At 44.4% G+C, this 24,295-nt stretch overlaps 1 protein-coding gene across 2 annotated transcripts in view; it reads right to left on the bottom strand.

Annotated features, from left to right (window-relative positions):
* slc8a3 (solute carrier family 8 member 3) overlaps positions 1 to 24,037 on the bottom strand; it is a 509,326-nt gene extending 485,289 nt beyond the window's left edge. The window contains exons 1-2 of one of the 2 annotated variants that reach the window (XM_072569197.1): positions 23,934 to 24,037; positions 17,768 to 19,609 (exon numbers count right to left, since the gene is read on the bottom strand). In XM_072569197.1, coding sequence (XP_072425298.1) covers positions 17,768 to 19,533 — 1,766 coding nt within the window. In that variant the 5' untranslated portion in view covers positions 19,534 to 19,609; positions 23,934 to 24,037. Of the gene's footprint in view, positions 1 to 17,767; positions 19,610 to 23,180; positions 23,361 to 23,933 lie in introns of those variants that run through there. The other variant, XM_072569196.1, reaches the window with a different exon arrangement.
* Between the last annotated feature and the right edge of the window lie 258 nt (positions 24,038 to 24,295).

Here is a 24,295-nt window from a genome sequence, read left to right as displayed (position 1 = left end):
AGACACACATATACATAACACATAGCAACTCAAAGACACTCACTTTGATGCAGATCCTCTTAGCATTCAGAACTGAAACATCTTTGCAGCAGTTCAATTATTTTGCATTCGCATTTAAAAGGGAGACATCAGGGGAAAGGCATTACAAATTGGAACTCTCATGTTCCAAACTTCAATTTAACTGACCTCAACTAATCCCAAAAATCCAAACTTTTAATGGCAGCCATTATTTTGGAATTCCTTTCTCGCAAGAAAATAATCTGGCATTTAGAAAATGACAAAACCCAGACCCCTACTATGAATTATAGATGTTCTTGTCGGATATTTCAATGTGGGCCAACATGTCTGCCAACCTGTAGCAGCTCAAATAGTAGTGAGGAGAACAACAGGTTAACGCAGTGTTCGGCTCCAAACAAAAAATAACAGCAAATCTCCATGTTCTAAATCAAGTAGTGAGACCTTTAATAGTCAACAATATTGCTGGACCAAATTTGAGGCAGAATCAAAGGAGGATGAGTGTGACTGTATGTGTATGCCCGTGCAGCGAGGATATACAGTACACCACAGCAAGCAACCCATGCACAGAAGCTGACAGCAGAGAAAACAGCATAGGAAGAGAGAGAGAGAGCAGATACTAGAGAAATCAGCATAGGGAGAGAGAGCAGACACCAGGTAAAGCAGAATGGGGAGTGAGGGAGAGCAGACACCAGAGAAAACAGCATAGGGAGAGAGAGTGCAGATACCAGAGAAAACAGCATATGGAGAGTGAGATAGCAGACACCAGGTAAAGCAAAATGGGGAGAGAGGGAGAGCAGATACTAGAGAAAACAGCATAGGAAGACAGAGAGCAGATACCAGAGAAAACAGCATAGGGAGGGAGTGTAGACACCAGACAAAACAGTATAGGGATGGAGGGCAAACACCAGACAAAACAGCATAGGGAGGGAGAGCAGACAGCACAGAAAATAGCATATGGAGAGACAACAGACACCATAGAAAATAGCATATGGAGAGAGAGCAGACACCATAGAAAACAGCATATGGAGAGAGACAGCAGACACCACAGAAAACAGTAAAGGGAGAGAGAGCAGACAACAGAGGGAGGGAGAGCAGACACCAGCGAAAACAGCATATGGAGAGAGAGCAGACACCACAGAAAACAGCATAGGGAGAAAGAGCAGAACCACAGAAAACAGCATATGGAGAGAGAGCAGCCACCACAGAAAACAGCATAGGGAGAAAGAGCAGACACCAGGTAAAATAGAATAGGAGAGAGAGCAGACACCAGGTAAAGCAGAATGGGGAGAGAGAGCAACCACCAGAGAAAACAGCATATGGAGACAGAGCAGAAAGCAAATAAACAGAAGCAGGGAAGACAGAGCAGACTGTAGATCAATCAGAATGATGACAGAGAGCTCACAACAAATAGAACAGCATAGGGAGAGAGATAGACACCAGATAAAACAGCATGGGGAGAGAGATCAAAAACCAAATAAAACAGCGTGTGGCGAGACAGCGCAGACAGCAGATAAAACAGAATGATGCGAGGGAGCAGATACCAGATAAAATAATGCAGGGATAGAGAGCAGAAGCCAGGTAAAACAGAATGGGGAGAGAGAGCAGACACCTGATAAAACAGCGTGCGAGAGAGAGTGCAAGCAGATAAAACAGCGTTCACCAGATAAAACATTGAGGGAATGGGGGTAATCCGATGTAAGATAAAGGTGTGTGTGTGTCTGTGTGTGTGTATTTATAGGAGCAGTGAGTCACTGTATCCCAAAAACAGACCCCGCTTTCCCTTACCAGATGCTGCCAGAGCTGTGAGTTTTCCCACCAATTTCGGTATCTGATTTCCAGCATCCACAGTTTTATTCCTCTACACAACTTGGTCTGGAGTGCTTCCAAAGAGCTAAAACATCCCTAGCCTACATCACATATAACTCTATCAGGCATGCAACAGCAAAGGCTGCCTGTCCATCTCAGTGTAAGTGAAGAGATGATGCATCTTCGTTTTGGATCAATGCATACCCAGTTTTCCCTCAATGAAACCCACTTTCTGTTTCTCAAGCAAACTAGCCCGGGGTGTTGGAAATCTGAAATATCCTGGCCACTTTTAGTTGTCTTGTCTAAACTTGACATTGTTTGAATATTAAGTGCTGCAAATGTTGTCTTAACTAGATGCTCACCAGCCTTCATCAAAGCTGCACAAAATAAAGGCAGGGTTTTGATGGTCAGGATCCTGAGCCTCTTGTGTTCTGAGGGACGGATATGAGAACTTCATTCTATTCCAGGCCCAAGCGGATGATCCACAGAATATCTACCAATCAGCAGAAATGAGATCGGGCCAGCCAGGTGCTCTGTCAATTAAACCATGCAGAGTATGTACAGAGGATTTAATCTCTGACGTCAGACATCCTGAAGTATAATACATGAGCTGCAACAGCAGCATTAGCACCACATCGCAGCCGTGGACAGAAATACTTCACTGGCAAACTGTGTCGCGTTTATTTCTGGCCCACACCAAGTTGCCCAGGCCCAGGAATCCTGCAATGCAGGCAACGCTGTAGCATTTCAGCCTCTTGCAGAAAAGCCAGCCACGCATCACCAGGTCATATCCACTGGAAAGGTCAGCCACAGAGAAATTTTACTGAAATGTCACAATTCTTTCGCAAAGCAGGGTATTTTCTCTCCCCTACTCTTGGGAAGTAAAAACCTTGCCGTCGGTGGCAGGAAGCATTGGCTGGGAATTCTCGACTATCGACAAGTTGCTCACTGGGTTCAATGTTAAAGAGAGGATCCAGGTTGGATGTGCGAGTCCCCAAGATGGTAATTGATGAGTGGACCTGCTACATCCAGATTGTATCTTGCTTTAATATCGATTGTGGAGTTGCAAAAATATATGCAACACACAAGCTCCTCTTTGCAGAATATGCAAATTTCTCTTATGCTAATTTCACATTTGTATATTTGGGTTGGTGGGCTTTTTTTAAATTTGGGTATCATTGGTGAGGCCAGTGTGTTATTGCCCACCCCCCAACGCCATGGAGAAGGTGATGGTGAGCTGCCACAGTCCACATCAGAGATATGGACCAGAATATTTTGCAATGCAAGGTTTCCCTCCCTACCACAGTTCAGACAACCAACTGCCCTGCCCCAACTATTTTATACTTAGAGGGCAGCACAGTGGCTCAGTGGTTAGCACTGCTGCCTCACAGCACCAAGGACCAGGGTTCAATTCCAGCCTTGGATGACTGTGGGGAGTTTGCACATTCACTCTGTGTCTGTGTGGGTTTCCTCCGGGTGCTCCAGTTTCCTCCCACAGTCCAAAGATGTGCAGGTTAGGTGGATTGGCCATGGTAAATTGCCCATAGAGTTCAGGGATGTGCAGGTTTGGTGGATTAGTCAGGGGTAAATGTAGACTAATAGGGCAGGGGAATGGGTCTGGGTGTGTTACTCTTTGGAGAGTTGGTGTGGACTTGTTGAGCTAAATGGCCTGTTTCCACACAGTAGGGATTCTATGATGAAGATTAACTGGCTTAAGGCTGCCCCTCAGCTACCAAACAACCTGCTTTAACCACAGCTTTGTTGTACCAGTGGTGTCAGATTTGTCCAAGAGTCACACCAGACTCAAAACATTAACTCTGTTTCTCTCTCCACAGATGCTGCCAGACGTGCTGAATTTCTCCAGCAATATCTGCTTTTGTTTCAGATTTCCAGCAACCAAAGATGTGCAGGTTAGGTGAATTGGCCATGTTAAATTGCCCATAGTGTTCAAGGACGTGTAGTTTAGGTGTATTAGTCAGGGGAATAAGTCTGGGTGGGTTACTCTTCAGAGGGTCAGTATGGACTTGTTGGGCCTAATGCTTCCACACTGTAGGGATTCTATGATTCTATCCACAGTACTCTGTTTTAATTAGCTTGTTTACAGATACTTATCGCAAAATATAAAAATACAAACAACTTCCATATTGAACAGATGCAAGTGCTATTTTTTCTCAAATGTTTGAACTTAACGATGCAGAGCCACTTCAAATTTTTCAAAATGACCCAGAACAAAACTTATAGGCGGTATGGAATATGTGACAAAATGATATATCATAGTGGGGACAGACAGGCTTCAAGATGATATAGACTGTACAGTGAAATAGTTAGGGGTATGGCAAACAAAGTTCAGAATATTAATATGGAAAGACAATAGGTTATTCAGCTGCTAGAAGTAAGCACACCGGTGCAGTAGGCAGTAAAGATAACAAAAGGTATGTTAGCCTTCATAGCGAAAGGATTCGTGTATCGGAGCAGGGGTGTCTCGCAGCAATTTTACAGGGCATTGGTGAGGCCATGCCTGGAATATTGTGCGCAGTTTTGGTCTCCTTATCTGAAAAAGGATGTACTTGCTATAAACAGAGTGCAGCAAATGTACAACTAATTGATTCCTGGATGGCAGGACTGGTGTACAAGGAGCAGGTGAGTGGGTTAGGATTGTATCCATTGGAGTTGAGAAGAACTGGAGGTGGGGGGGGGGGGGGGGGGGGGGGGGTTGATCTCATAGAAACTAATAATATTCTAACAGGACTACACTGGTTGGATGCAGGAACGAAGATCCTGATGATGGGACAGTCCAGAACTAGGGGTAATAGATTAAGGATAAGGGATAAATCTTTTAGGATTGAGGTGAGAAGAAATCTCTTCACCCATAGAGTGGTGAGCCTGTGGAATTCACGGCCACTTCAAGTGATTGAGACCAAAGCATTATGCGTTTTCAAGAAGAAGGCAGATATAGCTCTCGTGGCTAAAGGGATCAAGGGATATGGGTGGAGGGTAGGATTAGGATACTGAGCTCGATGATCATATTGAATGGTGGAGCAGGAGTCAAGTGGCCTAGTCCTACTCCTATCTTCTATAACTGGCATATTTGTGAAGTGTTGATGAAAACTTTGATGTCTACATGCAAAACTCTGGAAAGATGCCAAGCCAAAACGCTAAGGTGGTGTTTTAAAAAACATGCAGGCTACTCAGAAGAATAAATAATATATAAATACGAATGGCAGTAAATATGAAGAAAGCAGGCAGGAAATTTACAATTCACTGTACAGGCCACACCCGGAATATTATGGACAATTCTGGGTAACACATTTCGGGAATGATGTAAAGGCTTTAGAAAGGGTCCATACATTTACCAGAAGGTTACCAGGATCGAGGTACCTCAGATATAAAGAGTAGTTGGGCCTGTTAAGAGGTGTTCTGAAGTGAACAAACAAAGCTTTCCTGATAACTAAGAGATTTTGGTAAAAGTGAGGAGATAAAAGCGATTCCCTCCAGTGAGTGGTCTAATAACCACAGATCCAAAATATACTTGTAGAAAGATCTGGAGGGAAAACAGGGAGAAATTTATCATTGTTGGGATCTGGGACAGTCAAACTGAAAACATGGTTGGACAGCAGAGTCCATACATTGTTGAAAGGGATTTGAACAGCTATCTGAGAATGTAGAACTTACACACAGCTATGAACAAAGTGTGTGGATGTTGAACTGAGGACAGTTGCTCTTCCAAAAAGCAAGCACAGGTTGATGGGCTCTTTCTGAGCTGTAACTTCCTATGATTCTATAGCAGAGTCTATGAGGCTCTGAATGATGAAGGACATGTAGAGGCACGTCAGTAATTAGTAATTAATTTGCATGCAAAGGGTGGGTCAACATCAAGTCCATTGTGACCTTTGGGTCAGCTTTTTCTAAATCTCTTACAGCAAGCTTTGGCTAACCCTGTTTTTCCCTTTAACACATCATTCCCCCAAGTGCTGCCAAGTGATTCAAAAGTGACTGAGGTCAGCATGGTGGTCTTTCATTAATTATGCCTCAAGCTGCACCTTCTTGTTCTATGACCTGATCAACAGGAGAAAAATCTAAAACAAAGGTCATTGGAATTATTCAAATTCACAAATGGTTTTTTGAGGACCATCCAATCTGTTTTTTGAGCACAGGAATATCATGAGCAGAGTGGATAATTCTATAAATGCCATGTCAATTGAGTGTATCTATGTGCCTGCCTTACTGGAATTAATATCCACTGACACTAACTGGAGTAAGATTAAGGTCCATTAAGACGTTTCATGTGGCAACGTTCTGCCTTTAGAACCTGCAAAAATATTTTATGTTGAACCTCTCCTGGATAGAGTGTCCTGATATATATTTCTTCCCTGCCTGAATTATGACACACACATACATCCTATTGTTCGATTGGAGGGTTCTTTGTGATTCCTTATCTGTGTTGTTACCTGTCATTTACCAGGACCTGCACAAAGTCTGCCACATGGACTTTTCATTTGATGATGCAGATAGAACTCTAGTCATGTGTCAGTGGGTGTCCAGCTTGTAGCCAACACCTTTCACTAACATAAAACGATAGTGCTCACCCACAACAACACTACAGATGGCTCGAGTATGTGATGGACTCCCACCAGAGCATACCTCTGCTCAGACAGAATTTCACACTGGTGTCAGCTCCCAAAACCTCCCTCAGGAATCTCAGCCCTACAATCCCTCCTCTGATCACTGGGTGGGTACAGCAGAGGTTGGAGTGCATGAATTCACCCACAATGATATTGCAAAGTTATATTTTACATTTGCTTTTAACTTCTTTTTTTTTCTGACAGTGCCCCTTTAAGGTATTAAAGGCACAACTGGTCCACTATTCACTCAAATGGGTGTAAGAACACCACCTCGGGATTGCAGGCAATATGGGAAGGTGTGCACTTGCCTACTAACTAACCAGGCATCAAAGAGCTGTGAAATAAAATGCAAATCTTGAGTATTTTTTAAAAAATCCTGAAAGACATCTTGGGCACACACAGCAGGTATATAGGCATTTGTGAAAACAGAAATGTCAGATTAATGTTTCAGGTGCAAACCGTTTGTCACAGCTGGCAATGGAAAATTGGTCCATGGCAAAATTACAGTGAATGTTTATTATTTACCTTTCATTACCTTGCACATTTTCACACTACGTTTAGTTTTGACAGTTCACAGAACAGTGTTAAAAGGTACACAGAGCCATTTTGAGAAGAAGCCAGTCAGGAGCTCAGTGATCTGTTCTTCAGCACTTTATGTATGTTTTCCCTCAGAGATATCAGCTCTCCCTTTCCCCAATCACATACAAGTGGCCATTTTTAAATGTATTTACCATCGGCCTCACAATTGCTGAATGATTTTCTCTTTATTGATTCAGGAGATTTGGGCATTGCTGCCTGGGTCAGAATTTCTAATTCCATTTCGCAGAGCTGCCGTCAGGGCAGACAGCAGTTCATTCGCAGTAGGTACACCCACAGTGCCAGTAAGGGGGCAGTTCCAGGATTTTGACCCAGTGACACTGAATGAATGGCAATATATTTCCAAATCAGGGGAGTGAATAACTTGAAGGGGAACTTGCAAGCGGTGCTTTTCCCATGTACCTTTTGTCTTTGTCCTTCCAGATGGTCTTGCTCATTGATCCAACAAGCCTTGGTGAACTTCTTCAATGCATCTTGCAGATAGTATGCATTGCTACTACTGAGCATTGTAGAGGGTGTGATTGTGTGTTGATGAGGTGCCAATTGTATGTACTGCTTTGTCCTGGATGGTGTCAAGCTTGTTGATTGTTGTTGGAGCTGTACTCATCCAGGCAAGTGGGAAGTATTCCATAAATTCCTGAGTTGTACCTTGTTGGCAGGCTTTAAGGAATGAAGAGGTTAGTTACTCATTGCAGATTCCTAGACTCTGGCCGGCTCTTGTAGCCATTGCATTTGTACGGCAAGTCCACTCTGTTTCTGGCCATGGCATAAGAGATGCAGCAAAATGTTTCCAATGGCTAGCTACCTGACAAAGGAGCAGTGATCTGAAAGCTTGTACTTCCAAATAAACTTGTTGGACTATAACCTGGTGTTGTGTGGCTTTTAACAATGTCAAGCTTGACCTTGCTGGACTTCTCATCAGTTCCTGCCACAAATTTCACCATCGCCTATGTCGCTCAGCCCACAATCTCAGTAATAGTGACAATGGAACTATTGATTGATGGATAAAACTAACGTTAGGTCATGAATGTCCTTGAAGGAAATCTGCAATCCTTACTTGCTCTGGCCTACATATGTCTCCAAATCCACAGTAACATGGTCACAAAACAATTAAGGAATGGGCTACAAATGTCACTTCACCAGTGGCATCTTCATCTCAAGAAAGAAGTTAAATAAACCTCACATATTGCTACTGTAGCGTCTTACCAGGCAATGACATCTGGTCACTTCATAGCAAGAGAAGAATGACAGCAAGAAAGGCATTTGAAAATTAAGTACCATTTTTCTTTGTTTTCTATGACTATACCTGCTTCAATATGTCCAATTCGACATGTTGAAAATCCAAACATTCTTGAGGATGTCTTTTTTCTGGCATTTCCAGTCTAACACACAGATTACACCATTTCAAGCACAGTGTGAAAAATATGGCAGTGAGAAAGATATTTGATTCCATGCATTTATACAATAATAGCAAACTATAATAGCAAAAGAGAAAGTCATAACAGAAATGCAGCATGTGTCAGCTCTTGTCATTGCAGATCTTCTAACTCAACAACTTGTTGCAATTGTCACCCATTATTTTTATCTTTGATATATATGTGTGTAGGTGTTTATGATCCAACCCAGATTTTGTCATTTTATGCCTTGGACCATATTGGAATATAGTAGCCATCAAGTTATTTTATTTGGACATCCAAAACCAGACTCATGTTGAAAGAGGCATGCTGTTATGGATGGGACTCTATAGGTTTAGTTCCTGGGATAAGTAATTCAGCGAGAAAGCTCTTTACTGCGGCAATTGTCGAGGGTCAGTTCTTGCACCATGTATGTGACAGAAGATCTATCAGCTAAAAGTATTCAAAATCAACATAGGCACATTAGTCAGAGGGAAATGGGTCTGGGTGGGTTACTCTTCGGAGGGTCGGTATGGACTTGTTGGGCTGAAAGGCCTGTTTCCACACTGTAGGGAATCTAATCTAATCTAATCTAACCTGATATTGGCTATTCTAGAACAACATCATCCATGATATAGTAAGGTGCAACTTATCCACCATAATGTTGCCAATGGATAAGAATGCTTCTTTCAAAGCAGAGGATTCTAGTCAAGTAAATCCATTTTTTTTTCCATCTGCTTCTCGATTATAAAGTCAGAGAATTATAAAGCACAGAGACAGATCCTTTGGTCCAACTCGCCCATGCCGACCAGATATCCTAAATTAATCTAGTCCCATTGCCATTATCCCTCAAAGCTGTTCCTATTCATATACCCTTTCAAGTTTAACAATATCCTTCCTATAGCAGGGAGACCAGAATTGAATACAGTATTTTCAAAAGTCGCCTAACCAATGTCCTATACAGCCGCAAAATTATATCCCAACTCCTGTACTCAATGCATTGACCAATAAAGCCCAAGCATACCAAACATCTTCTTTAATATCATGTCTACCTGAGGTTCCATTTTCAAGGAACAATGAACCTGCAACTGAAGGTCTCTCTCTTTAGCAAGACCGTACCATTAAGCACATATATCCTGCCCTGATTCACTTCACCAAAATGCAACACCCCACATTGAAACTGCAGCTTCAGACCTTATCAATGCATCAATACAGTTGTTCGAAAAATACTTTTTTTTTACTTTTATTCACTCTCAGGACATGGGCATCACTGGTTGGCCAGCATTACGCCAGTGAAAAAGTATAGATTTAAAAAACTAAAAGTGCCAAACGACTTGGTAATGTGGTAGATTGCTGACCCCATGTCCAATATTACAATGCATGCCCAGAGATAGCAGCTGAACAACCTGTTAACACATTTCTCACTGAGTGTGAGTGACAGACTTTGGTGCTTGGAGTCTTGGGAAGCAATTCACAATGTCAACATATTACCATCACTGAATTAAAATGCAAGGTGGGCCAAAAACGTGAAAAGAAGAACTTAAAATTATCACGATTAAAAAGTTTTTATAATTGTAAAACTAGGACAAATTCAGATTAAAAATCAGATTTTAACAACCAAGAATGAGCAGGAGGAGGAGAGAAACCTTCTAGAATAATAGCAACCATGCAGCTGAGTTCTGTCCCATAACCTTTGGAAGTGGCTTCACACACTGGCAAGACATGACAACACAACAGGTTATGTTTTATGGTACATTTATTTAATTGGTGAAAAGATATCCAATCTTGTTTGAGATGTCGGCAGAGGAGTAGGTGAAAAAACTCCACAGAGGCCGGTATCCCGTCACCAAGTCACCCTTCATTTACACGTGGAAAGTCTTTGACACTGATCCAACTTCCTCAGAGCCAGTTCTCAAAGTGAGCAGAACCTCTGACACTCCTGTTTATTTCTGTCGGCCAGGGCGCCCTGATTGGATCAGATTAACAGCCCCAATCAGAGAACTCATCGTCTGTAAGGTCCACTTAGCTGACCTCATTACAATCACTACAGGAGGGAGCCTCTGATTTTAAAACCAGGAAGGCCTGTGCCTCCGTGAAATTCCCCCCTCATCTTCATACTCAGGTAAGCCAACTATTTCATCATACACTGTGCAGAAGTACACCCAAAATATTTACATGAATGAATGAATGATTTATTGTCACATGAATCTGGGGAGATCCAGTGAAAAATGTTCTGTTGCCACAATCCAGCGCAATTGAGGTAGAAAAGACCGAGGTACCAAAGAATAAAAAGAAAATACTTAAATACAGTCCATCTTCATCGGTCCCAAATGTGGCTCCAGAACTTATGCAAGGTCTCTGCAAGCTCTCTGCTCCTGGCCTACCACAGCCAGGAGTCCCCGTTCTGCCATCGCTACAGCCGACACCTCACCGCCAATTCCTGGAGTCTAAGCCTCAGGTCTACGAAGCCAGGAATCCCTGCTCCAGTCACCACCACACTGCTCCAGTCCCCCCGTGACATTAGAAAGATGAAGAAAAGAAGAAGAGAAAGAAAAATAGCCAAAAAGGAGAAAGGAAAAAAGAATGCATCCGGCCTGGAGCGGACAGCCCACCGTGTTGGCGCTACCACCTTGACCATGGGATACTGGGCAGGATCAGAAATGGCAGCAATAAGTGTGTTGTTAATTGCACTTTTGTTAACATTTAACTGCATTCAGATGGATAATACTAACTGGGAAATCACCTCGGTTCAGAATAGGAGTTAAGTGAAATTATGACTGTTGGCTGAGAAGATGCAGGTGTTCCTATGTTATTAAATGCTTCCACATGTCGAAAAGTGAGAGACCAGGTTCTTTCTGTGCAGTCAGAAAGACTCAACAGATCTTTAAAAATGGCAGAGTGGAATGGAAGGTGGAAATCCTGTCACAGCTCCAATATTCCCATTTTTTGCCAGCAGGCACAAGTTGAATGGCAACCATTCTGGCTGTTACAAGAGCCCTGACCAACATTGTGGGAATCACAAGTTAATCCCAGATGAGCCCTTGTTATATAGGGGCGGCATCCTCGGGTGACTGTCTGCATGGAGTTTGCACATTCTTCCTGTGTCTGTGTAGGTTTCCTCTGGGTGCTTCAGTTTCCTCCCACAGTCCAGAGATGTGCAGGTTAGTGTATTGGCCATGTTAAATTGCCCATAGTGTTCAGAGATGTGCAGGTTAGGTGGTTTGGCCATGCTAAATTGCCCGTAGTGTTCAGGGATATGCAGGTTAGGTAGATTGGCCATGCTAAATTGCCCGTAGTGTTCAGGGATGTGCAGGTTAGGTAGATTGGCCATGTTAAATTGCCCATAGTGTTCAGGGATGTGCAGATTAGGCATATTAGCCATGTTAAATTGCCCGTAGTGTTCAGGGATGTGCAGGTTAGGTGGATTGGCCATGTTAAATTGCCCATAGTGTTAGGGATGTGCAGATTAGGTGCATTAGCCATGTTAAATTGCCCATAGTGTTCAGGGATGTGCAGGTTAGGTGGATTGGCCATGTTAAATTGCCCATAGTGTTAGGGATGTGCAGGTTAGGTGGATTGACCATGTTAAATTGCCCATGGTGTTCAGGAATGTGCAGATTAGGCGTATTAGCCATGTTAAATTGCCCATAGTGTTCAGGGATGTGCAGGTTAGGTGGATTGGCCATGCTAAATTGCCCATAGTATTCAGGGATGTGCAGGTTAGGTGGTTTGGCCATGCTAAATTGCCCGTAGTGTTCAGGGATATGCTGGTTAGGTGGTTTGGCCATGCTAAATTGCCCATAGTGTTCAGGGATGTGCAGGTTAGGTGGTTTGGCCATGCTAAATTGCCCATAGTGTTCAGGGATGTGCAGGTTAGGTGGTTTGACCATGCTAAATTGCCCGTAATGTTCAGGGATGTCCAGGTTAGGTGGTTTGGCCATGCTAAATTGCCCATAGTGTTCAGGGATGTGCTGGCGTCACCCGACAAAGGAACTTAGCTCTGAAAGCTTGTGATTTCAAATAAACCTGTTGGACCATAACCTCGTGTCATATGACTTCTGACTCTGGCTAGGTTGATTAGCCATGGGAAATGCAGTGACAGAGTTGGTGGCTGGTGGGGTGGGGGGGGGGGGGGGCGTCTAGATGGGATACTCTTCAGACAGTTGGTGTGGACTAGATGGACCAAATGGCCTGCTTCCACACTATAGGGGGTTCTCTGATTCTATGATGGACATTCTTGAAAAGTTAACAAGCTCAGTTTCAGTACCATAATATTAAGTTTCTTAAATGCTCCACCCTTTAAATATTGAAAGAAAAGGCTGGAGGCATTAGTGCTAATTTTAAAAAGGTCCCTTTTGGACCATGTTGATTGACAAGCCATCTGGTGCAGGTTTGAAAAAAAATCCATTAGCATCTGTTCATGGAGTTTCAATGGATCTCTTGTTGACATTTCCCCAAGAGCTATAATGATGCAGTTATGAATACCTGACCACCTTTTAAACGCTACAGTCATTTCTGTGGAGATTCTGAGTTCACAGTTTGACTCACAGTTTAAAGTGGCTACTGAAGGATGACCCGCTTTTGACATGGGGTCTGAATCGAAGTTTGCTTTGATAGCAGATCAGCTACTTGTCATGACCAGACCCCAGATGAAGTTTCCCAAGAGATTCCTGTTCCAGGAGGGATACCACAAGCTGTCAAGCTCACGGGTGGGGAGATTTGAGCGGTCTCCCCTTCTTTATTCACCCATCCCTTAGGTTTGTTACAAGTACATCTCCAAGCCAGTCAATGTTCAAGACCTACCCCAGTAGGGTTAATGCAAAGAAAGCAGTTAGCACCAGTCATGTGATTTCTAGGACGACCTTCACTAAAAAGAATTCCAACGTCCACAGGGAACCTCTTTCAAGAAACTACTCTCGGTTTGTCCATGAAAACTTGAAATAAATTGCTTTTTCAATAATCCCTCAAGCAATGTCTTCAGGCAATATTAAATATAATGCACTATCACAATAATGTAGATTGTGGAGAGCTCCAGGTGGAGCCAGGTCCAAGAAGTCTCCAATTTTAACGAAAAAATAATGTCCCACCAGCACTGCCAAAAGAAACATTTTGGGCACTGAATACAATCTGAACCTCTGGATAAATTCAAATGTATTTATAAAATCTAAAATCTCGTTCAAAAACTTCCACTTCTTTTTTACTTGTGTGTACGTTGACAGCTACAAATATTGTTTTTACTGTCAATTCACAAATTTCAGTTTTTGCATCCTTTTAATTTCCATTCATAGAGGAGTGAGTTAGTGCAGAATGGTTAGACATTATTAACTCAGGATCTGTACTGCAAATAAAACTCTTCTTCTATTCACATGTGGCTCTTTTCTTTAAACGTTCACAAAGGTATTAATTAAATCTCACACCATGCTGTTACATACAGTGAATAGTTGAACATATCTTTAAGTCTGGTGTATAATCTTCCTGTAAAAGCCAATATCACACAGGCCTGCTTTAAGTTATCATGACATTTAGAATACCCAGAATAATGAAACCATCATTTTAAAATGCTACTCTGTATTTGAACAGCTGAAATTTTCAACTGCTTGAACAAGGAACTCATTTCTTGGATTCAAAAAAGCTTTAAACAGATCCTCCCCATGTAAATAAATTGCTTATAACATTGCTGATCTGAAAATAAGATATTCAGAATTTCATGAAACTATGATCACACAGCTAACAACATTCAATATTACTGCAATAGAACCACGCAGCACATCAATTGATTCATCAGAGTCAATGTACTGAGCCGTCTGCACAGCTTGCTTTCTGATATGTACACTAACCACATGACCATGCATCAGAATGTGACCGTCATGTCAATGAGGAAGAATTGCAATTAAATATTTGCGATACCTATCACTTAGCGTGTTTGAATAGTCTTTGATTCAGTTCATCACTGAATTCATTTCAGTATTTAATTCAGCAAAAGCTATTTATAGGTATGATCCCTGTATGAACACTTCCTGGAAACATCAAGTAATTTGTTAAGGAGACAGCAGGACAAGCAACTGAGAGCAGAATCACTCCCCGGTCCTGTTTTTCTCAGTGGTATGGAAGTCTTTTCATGAATCAGCTGTGAGAGGAATGGATTGCAAGGAGTGCACTCCAGAAGGAGTCCCCCCTTTCAGAGGGGTAGAAGGCAGAAGGTCTGTGGAAACACTCCTCCTGCCTCCAGCTCTAATGCGACATCTTTAAACTAGTGCTGCTCTGCCTTGCCCTCTGACTCCACATAAGTAACAGTAGCAACTGAGAAGCACAGAAACACATGCAAGACTAATGATTCCCAAACTGTTTGGACTGTGTACCCCAATTCATATTTGCCAACCTTCTTTCTACAAGCAATTTCAGAGGTAACTTTACCTGTCTAATGACAACACATTACCTAAGCCATTCTAATTACATGTTACGGGGTCAGTCGGCACTTTTGTTAAAAAATTTCACTCGGTAGCCCCTCTCCCCAACTTCACTGAGCCTCCATCTTCTGCTTGGTGAGATGATTCCACCAGGCTTGGCCAGTCAGACTGACTTGCAGGTCCAGCCGCCTCCTTCCTCTCCCTCTCAGACAGCGGATGGGCTATCAGCACCCACCCGGGTCCAGATGTTCACGTTCCTGCACCACCTCTCATTTCTCAACTGATCCTGTCTGGGACTACGTTACAGTTGTGCAGCAAGAATGGGAGAGAAGCAGCCTGTGGTTTGGAGGAGCATTGAGAAGGTGAGTAACAGCATGTTGGCCTTACAGGCGATTATATTTGGAAGCACATGAACTCCAATGTGGGTGTAGAGGGGAGAACATGCCACATCCCTGAAAACCTGCCATTACACAATAAAGAGGAAAGCACTGCCTAAAGACATCTACTGCCCCCTTGAGGGGGACACACACCCAAGAGCTGCTAGTCCAAGCTCACTATGGAAGCTTGATTATGAGGCAATACTTCTGAGATTAATAAACTTGTATATTTAATATAAATGGAGATTTAATATAAATCCTGAGGATTACAAAATGATTTACATTCAAATTCTCTGATCACTTCATCAAAACATTATAACCATAGAGTTGTCCATCTTTTTTTAACAATACTTTTCCCATAGCCTATGAATACCACTCAGAGGTACAATCAGCAGGGGGACACTGTTTTCACAACGAGATGGGCAGGTTTGAAATAAAAGTTTGAATAGGTTAGGCTCGTGTCTGGGGAGTTGGAAGAGTAAGAAAGGCTTGGTTGAAACACATATGATCCTGAGAGATCTTGACAAGGGTGGATATAGAAAAGGTGCTTTCCCTTGCTAGAGATTTAAGGATCATTGTTTGAAATGAGACAAGAGAAGGAGATTGTTTTTCTCGGAAAGGGACCTGGGTTTTTGGAACTCTCTTACCAAAAAGGTACAAACGTGGCCTCACACCTAAAGTCTATTGTCTTACCTAAATGTCACCTTTATTCTGATAAAACCTGAAGTTATCTTAAGGCAGTAACTTGAAAGAAATTCTGTGATTTACATATTAATCGATCCAAGCCTGCGCCTCCATTCTAACTGATTAAAAACTTAATAGCCATTTGGTTTGTTCAATACATTGGCATAAGTTGTATGACCATTTGATCTTTTACTTACAAATTCTGTGTCCAATGTATTTCCCCTCACAAGGTCCCTGAGGTAGGAGCAGGGCTCAGAAAGCTTGCAGTTTGAAATAAACCTGTTGGACTATACCCTGGTGTTGTGTGCTTTTTGACCTCGAAAAGGTGAGAGAGGAGGAGTGCTTGAATATTTTTAAGGCAGAGCAAGCTAAGGTAAACAAGGGGCTGCATGGCTACAGGGAAACCAGATCAGTGATAATCTTACTGAATAGCTGAGCTGGCCAACTTATGTTCCTCAACTGTATGCAAAGTTGGGCACAGGTTTCCACGTAAACTTCCAAAGCATTATCCCATGAACATAAACTCATCCAAGAATCAGTGCAGCCATGCAGCATGATCGATTGAAATTAGTTCATGACTGGGTCTGGACGTTCTCAAGCATCAAGAGAAGGATTGCCGGGAAATAGGCCTTTCTTAAAACACCTGATTTAATGCTTTTGGTCTTTCTTTCGAATTGGTTTCTTTCCTGTTTTGATCTTCTTTTGGTACGAAAGACCAGCTATGGATTTAAGCCACACAGGTGCATCCTGCTTGGTTACAACTGATTGAACTTTGCCTAATTTAAACAGAGTTTCAAGTACCTTGAAGTAATTACAGCAGCACCAGGGGGAACACAATAGGCTGAGGCACAACTGGGTTGTTGGTCACTGCAGGTGATTAATGCTGGACTAGCATAACCATCGCACTCTGAGTGCCCAGGTATCCAGTATGGGAACTATTCCCCAAGGGGCACATTTGCCAAAAACTGACCAAGTTAATGCTGGGGTGATCCTCTTTTTGTAGATGGCAACTGCTTCAGTCAAATGGAGTTTTAAATAAGCATAAAAGATTACAGATAGTTGTACATGAAGTGATTATGACTGCAACTACACTGAACTTCAGGTCTTTAAATCTATTGAATTATGCTGATTTATCTATTGATACAGAAGGATCTTGTATACAATACACATACACACACAACAGCAGGAATGTGATTGTGATTATTTACTAGAGATTTAATCCACATCCTGAAAGAGCAATCAGGCTGCTACTCAGTCATCAGCAGATTCCAGCACTTGATCCTAGGGAGAGATTTGGCCACACGTAGTATTCATGGCCATAAATATAATGAGGGGAGGTTGCAGACTGACTCACAATCTAGTTGAAAAAGTTGTCCTGAATTCCACCAGTTGAACAACATTCAAATATATAAGCAATATCGTACCTAAGCTAGTGGCCTTGGTTTCATTGCAATCTCTGATACTCAGCAAGCCAACACTTGTGAAACAATGTCTGAGCTAGTTAATGCCCAATTATATACAGTAATATTTTGCAAATCTTGTGCTTTCTTTTAGGGAATCCTCAGATGGGGCTGAAATTCAGGCAATTGTGTTGTGACGTTTCTAACTCTCCAGGGATGAAGTTAACGCATTCGAGTATAAATGTAAGCTAGCATTTTTGTGGCAATACTAAATCACAACATGGCTTATAAGTAAAGCAACCTTTCAACTTTTTTCCCCAAAATTGCAGTGGTTGGTTCTTTTATCCTAACCGAGCATAGCCATAAAATCTGCACTCTCAACGAAATAGACATTTAATAGTTTCTTTTCCAACTACACATCAACACAGACATTCAAGGAGAAAAGAGAAGAACACTACTTACAGAGTCTCGTCATTTTTAAATTCCAGTTCTCCATAAGTGTCCTCAAAGTCTTCTCCGCCTCCTTTAGCCGTCCCTTCTATTGTTCTAAAGGGCACAATGACTGTCCCGCGTGCCCCAGATGTTCTGAGCACTTTCACCTCCATCACACCGATGCTCTCACTCACATGGACCACATCACTCTCAAAGGTGAAGATCCCGGCGTGGTCATCATCTAAAATAGTCACCGTTGCAATCAGTGGGGAGACGATTAAAGCTTTGGGGTAGGGCACGTTATTCGGCTCCAGGGCATCTTCCAGCTCCAGCACTCTGATGTTGTTCAGGCGCACGAAGAAGTGCTCGTCCTCCTCAAAGATGTCGTCGTCGATGATGCCGATGGTGATCTCCTTCTGCGTTTCGCCCGACTTGAAGACGACCGTGCCCTCGCTGAACTCGTAGTCGGCGCCCGCGTTGGCCGAGCCGTCCTCCGTCTTGTAGTCCACCACCAGGGTCCTGGAGATGTCGCCCCCTTTGCGGACCACGGTCAGCGAGACGGCCCCGCAGTTCTCCAGGCACTGGTAGGCGCACGGCTCGAAGTAGACCTGGGAGCACAGGTCCTCGGGCGTGTCCGCCCTGACTTCGTGCAGGCTGGCGCTCCTCTTGGCCTGCTCGGCGGCGTGCTTCTTGAGGATGTTGCCCGCCCCGGTCATCATGCGGGTGGCCTGGATGCGGTAGAAGGCCCGGCTCTTCTGCTGGTGGGACAGGGCGTAGTAGTTGGCCATCTCCACCAGCTGGTCCAGCTCCTTCTCGGGGTGCTTCTGCTTCAGCTCCTTGAGGATGCGGATCATCTCCTTGCGAGACTCGTCCACCTCCTTCCCCTCCAGGCCCACCAGCACGCCGTCGAGGATGTGCGAGTTCACCAGCTTGCCGTCCATCTCGATGCCTTTGGGCGGCTCCCCCTCGGTCTCGATGACCAGGCCCCTGCTCTTGCTGGTGCGGTACCTCTTGTGCAGGTACTTGTAGAAGAGCAGCCTGCGGTCGGCCATCCAGGCGAGCAGCACGCAGACCGGGAAGAAGAGGAAGGTGACCAGCCCCTCCCAGACCTGCACGACGCCCGGCGAGAAGACGGCGAGGATCATGTACAGCCAGATGTAGGCGAAGATGCTCCAGGCCGCCGTGACGAAGAACACGCGCAGGTGCTTAATTTTCCGGCTTTCGCCGTCGGGAATGGCGTACACACAGATGGCGATGATGATGAACATGTTGAAGGCGGCGCTGCCCACGATCGTACTGGGGCCCAGATCACCCGCCTTGAACCCGTGGCCGCACACCTCGATCAGGGAGAGCATGATTTCTGGAGCCGAGGAGCCCAGGGCCATGAGGGTCAGGTTGGACACGGTGTCATTCCAGATGCGAACCAGCGTGGTGGACGTCTCCCCGTTCGGCTTATTAATGGTGATTTCCTTCTCCTGCGATGTAATCACTTCGATCGATGCCATGAAGCGGTCGGCGATAATGGAGACCCCCAAGAACATGTAGATCAGCGCCACGAAATAAACTATCACCCGGGCAATCTTATCGCCCAGAGACGGGTCTTCTGGGTACCATATTGGCAATATGACACCTTGCTTGCATTCATAGCTGCCCACGCAGGATTTGTTTTGCTTAGGGGAACTTGTTGGGCCGGGCGCATCCGCGTCTACATGAGGAGGCTGCAACAGCAGTATGACTGCCAAGAGGCCCAAATGCAGGCAAAACGACATGAACGTCTGCAACCTAAACCACGCCATGCAAACAGGTTCACTCCCAACGCCCTCTGTGAATCAAAGTCAATCTTCCAAGCCAAAGGTGGCTCCGCTGCACAATCTGAAACAAATATGTAAAGAAAAGCATTAATGTATGGCAATAGCAAAATGGCTTAGCTGTGTTCTTTGGACAATGCGCCAATAAGGAACCCTCAATGCATCAACTTCCACTCCATCACAAAGTTAAGAAAACATGCAAAGGCTCACGGGGAAATGCAAAAAACAATGTGCAGTGTGATTTCTGAGCTGTCTAAACAGATGCTTATTCCTGCTGTGCACAGTTTGGCACATGTCCTACCTGAGGGAAATGGGTTTCTAACGCCAAGAGTATGTGGTTACACCCACTGAGCCAAACAGAGGTCAGGGATCTCTGCACAGGCAAGGACAAGGACAAAGGGTTACCATTAGAAATGAAGTCACCTCAGGCTCCTCCAGGGCTTAAAAGTCAACCCTTAGATGTAACATTAGCAGAACCTGGGAGCAAATGGCCACAGTAATCTCAGCTAAAGAGCAAAAGTTGGACCGGGAAACTAAACAAAGAATAAATATGAGCCAAATTCAGACATTCTTTCCTTATTTAGAACTATCCAATCAAGTTAGTGTTTCCTTTTGGTATGTATCCTGCATTTCTGAACCAGTGGTTGCAAGGAGATGATTATCAGTTGGTATAATTCAGAGTTTATTAATGAGGGAAATTCTGATCATTGCAACTTCCTTATGCAGTTGAAATCTTAACTGATCACTACTCAGGGTGGAAAGGGAAAAAAAGGTTTCATGGGAAGCATTTGTCAAAATTCAAAGCAGTTTATATGTTCATGCAGTGTACTAACTCCTGATGAACAGCTTATGTTCAAAACATCGACTCTGCTGCTTCTCGGATGCTGCCTGACTGGCTGTGTTTTTCCAGCACCACACTCTTCAGCTCTGATCTCCAGCATCTGCAGTCCTCACTTTCTCCTAGTGTGCTAGCTCTGTTAATAAATATTCATGCCCTAATGCTGCATTTATTGTCACAATGCTTCTGCCAGTAACAGGCCAGATTTCCGTGGCAACAATGTGCTATAAAGGAGGCAGGACTACTGCACTGGACAACGTGCACTTTCATTTCAACTGGTACACAGACACAGCTACACTTGATCAATTCAGGCCCTGCCGTGTAAACAGGGACATTTTGCACAGGGCTGCAGGGTAGTTGGGACACAGCTGTCCCTCAAAGACGTGTCCACAGCATTGCAAATGACTACTTTTAACAGATTGTTCAAATATCCTCCTAAAAAAGGCCAAATTCCACACTGCCTGCAGCTAGAATTTCCCTTTCAAAGTGGGTCTGTCTGAACAAGAAGGAGGACATGTGATGCATGGGAACAGTGAACTCCCTGCAAGTCGCACGCCATCCAACTTGAACTATACATTGCTGTTCCTTCACTGCTGCTGCATCAGAACCTTGGAATTCTCTTCAAGCTGATGCACGGCTGTCCCATCATCATACAGACCGCAGCGGTGCAAGGAAGTTCACCTTCTCAAGAGGAAGTGAAGATGGGCAAGAAATCCTTGCCTTATCAATATCACGGAGGAGAAAGTGAGGACTGCAGATGCTGGAGTGTCAGAGTCGAAAGGTGTGGCGCTGGAAAAGCACAGCCAGGCAGGCATCCGAGGAGCAGGAGAGTTTTGGACATAAGCTCTTCATCAATTACCATCATTACCAATGACAAGGTAACAACTAGCACATCCAAGAGGGTGGGGAGGGGGACACAGTTTTAAGGTAAGGAGCAAAAGGTTTAGAGGGGATTTGAGCAAAAATTGATTTCACAAGGTGGCTGTCTGTAATTTGCTGCCTAAATGAGTGGGAGAGGCAGGAACCCTCAAGACCATTAAGTAGTACTTAGATGAGCACTAGAAGCACAATCGGCTAAGAGCCAAGTGCTGGAAAATGGCATTAGAATAAGTAGATGCTTGATGACTGGCATGGACATGATGGGCTGAAATGTCCTTCTGTGCTGTTTGAAACTCTATGACTCTAACATATACTTTCAAAGCATCATGGAGATGCTGTAGTTGAGACTAAGCATGCCAAGGACTGTCTGCTTCTTGTCAAGTGCCAAAACACTGCAGTTGAGTGGGATAGTTCTGCCTGAGTAGCTCCATGAAAATTTACAGCACTCTGTGTAACTAAGTGGAATAACTCGATCTAAAATGGTGCAATAGTGATTAGGAGGTGCAGGCATCAACACTCACTATCAGCTCATGGGTTCAATCCCCAAACGTGATGTGAACCCCCCCCCCCCCCCTCCCCAAGCAGCAGACAGCATTGCCTTATAACGTCACTGCATCACTGTTTTATCTGTACAAATGGCCTATAAGGGAAAAAAGGGTCAAACAGCAGCCACCCTGCAGATTTAGCAAAGCTAAATGGCGTCTTGAGCAAAATTAACCAACCCAATAAACTGTTGGCAATGAACACATAAAATCCATCAATTGAAAAATTAACATACTAAAACCTCCAGCAGTTCAAATCTGTGACTGAAAGAACAGAGCAAATTAAAATGTGCAGAGAATAGCTCAATGTGGGAACTTCACCAGGCCCTGCTGATTGAAAGCAAGAGAGAGAGACACACACACACACACACACAAGGGGCAGTGGGCAATTGAGACGGTCACGTAGGCATGATAACTGAGTGAGCCACTGTGTGGAGAGGGCGCATGGCTATCAGGCTGGGGTATACAAGCTGCTCGGTTGTGATAATGAAAGGGGCCTGGAGTATAAGAGCACCCCAGTACCCTTTCCCCCTACCCCCACAACGCCCCAGCATCGTCTAGCCAAAGGAGAGAGTGTGTGTCCTATTTAGGGAAGGCGCGGTGGCGCAGTCGCTAAATTTGACCGAGGTAAACAAGAGCTCAACTGAAGTGAATGAATACGACAGCTGTCACCGAAGCCCCTGAAATGCAATCTGGATTTGCCTTAACTATCTGCTCATTCACACACAGCTCCTCCCACCCCCCAAAACACTGCAACTCAAATTAATTTAAAAAAAACATTGGGAACATCATTGCAGAATTGAACTAGGCTGCAAAGTATTGACGTACATTCTGACAGCTCCACAGTGATTTCATTGTCAAAGTGAATTTGTTGCAAATTGTTGTTTCGGGCGGGGGGGGGGGGTGTTGACGACAATGCAACCAATCGGAAAAGCCAAGAGATCTGACTAGCCATTAAAAAAAACAGCACAGTGATCTAGGATATTTGAGAGAGGAAAAAAAACACGTGTGGAGGATGGGAGAATTCGAAATGCAATGTTTATTTTGTCAGTTTTTAATAAGGAAATAGATTGCCCAAAGTAAGCAGATAAACCCAGCTCTCTGCTCCCCTTAAAGCGAGTCTACTGCTTCCCTCCTTGCAAAATAACGGCGAGCTGTGCAGATCATATTATATAATCCACAGCGTGGCTTTAAATAACATTAAATATATACTGTATTACAGCAAAAAAAATGTTACCCGGTTGGTTCCTTTATCCACACACACAAACACACACACACAGATAAAACGGAGACTGGATTTGTTTTTTTTAACAGTCCACACTGTATTCTCTAGTTTTAAGTTAACTATCCAGATGCTCTGCTTGAGACCTACTTGCCTGACTCACTAAAAACCAGAACACGCTGCAGCTCCCGATGGGGCTGTGTGGTTGCTGGGGCTCTGCTGGACAGGCAGCTCCATCTCCTGCTGGAGCAAGGGTGAGAGTCGATCCTGGCGGGTGGTAAAAGACTTGTCTTGTGCGAATACAACCTCACTGCGGTGACAGCCTGTATGTGTGAGAAAAAAAAACCTCTCCTAACCCTAGAGAGGGACTTCCCTATAACCTGACGCTACTCGGAGCCAGCAGAGAGAGAGAGAGAGAGAGGATGTGTGTGTGTGTGTGTAGCGGGGGAGGTTAATGATCACTACATCTGATATCCTAAACCAAACCAAAGCTGCCCTGTTTCAGCCTCTATCAGCAGTCAATCCAATACAGCAAGTCTATCACAGCCAAACACCTATCGTCCCCCATATTTCATTCAAACACAGGGCACTGCCAGACCGGACTGCACCTTTATCAGACGGCTAGCATCTCACGGAGTGAGACCTGATTCTCACTGGGACATCTTAGATCAGGCATGTGCTCAACAAGGGGCCATAGGCTGTCCTGGTATCTCTTGACGTTGGAAGGGGCTCCTTCATCAGTGCATTCCCCTGGCCATGATCCCCCCCCCCCCCCACCCCCATTTCCAGCTGTGCACTGCTGCTGTGAATCCTGAGCATGGCCAGGTCTGCTGCTGGAACACAGCGACTCACGATCTCGGTTACATAAAACGCTGGCGTTTGTGCAGTCTCCGGCTCGAACGCTTACCTCCAGACTTGCAGGTTTTCCTGATGGGAGTGGGAAGCTACATTCCACCCCTGGGCGAATGTGCCGTCTGGGCACCGGCAGCGGTCCCCATCCTCCACGCCGCTGCCTCTCCTCCACCCCCCCCCCCCCCCAACACACGGAGTGATGGAGATGGATGGGCGCGCTGCCTGAAATGCAGGGGCCCACCGCGAGTCCCTTGGACTAAAAGGCACCTCAGAGCCGCCTGAACAGGAGTTGGGCAAGTGCACAGGCGAAAGCAACTGCCTCGGTGACACTTCCGTAAGGCGAAGCGCACCGAAACGCTTCAAATGTGAAATGAGCGCTGTGGGAACCTCCTCCACCACCATCCAGCCCGACGCAAG

This window comes from Chiloscyllium punctatum, chromosome 4 (assembly GCF_047496795.1).
Source record: "Chiloscyllium punctatum isolate Juve2018m chromosome 4, sChiPun1.3, whole genome shotgun sequence".
NCBI lineage: Eukaryota > Metazoa > Chordata > Chondrichthyes > Orectolobiformes > Hemiscylliidae > Chiloscyllium > Chiloscyllium punctatum.
Note: the sequence above shows the minus strand (reverse complement) of the source record. Positions and strands in the feature narration are given on the sequence as shown.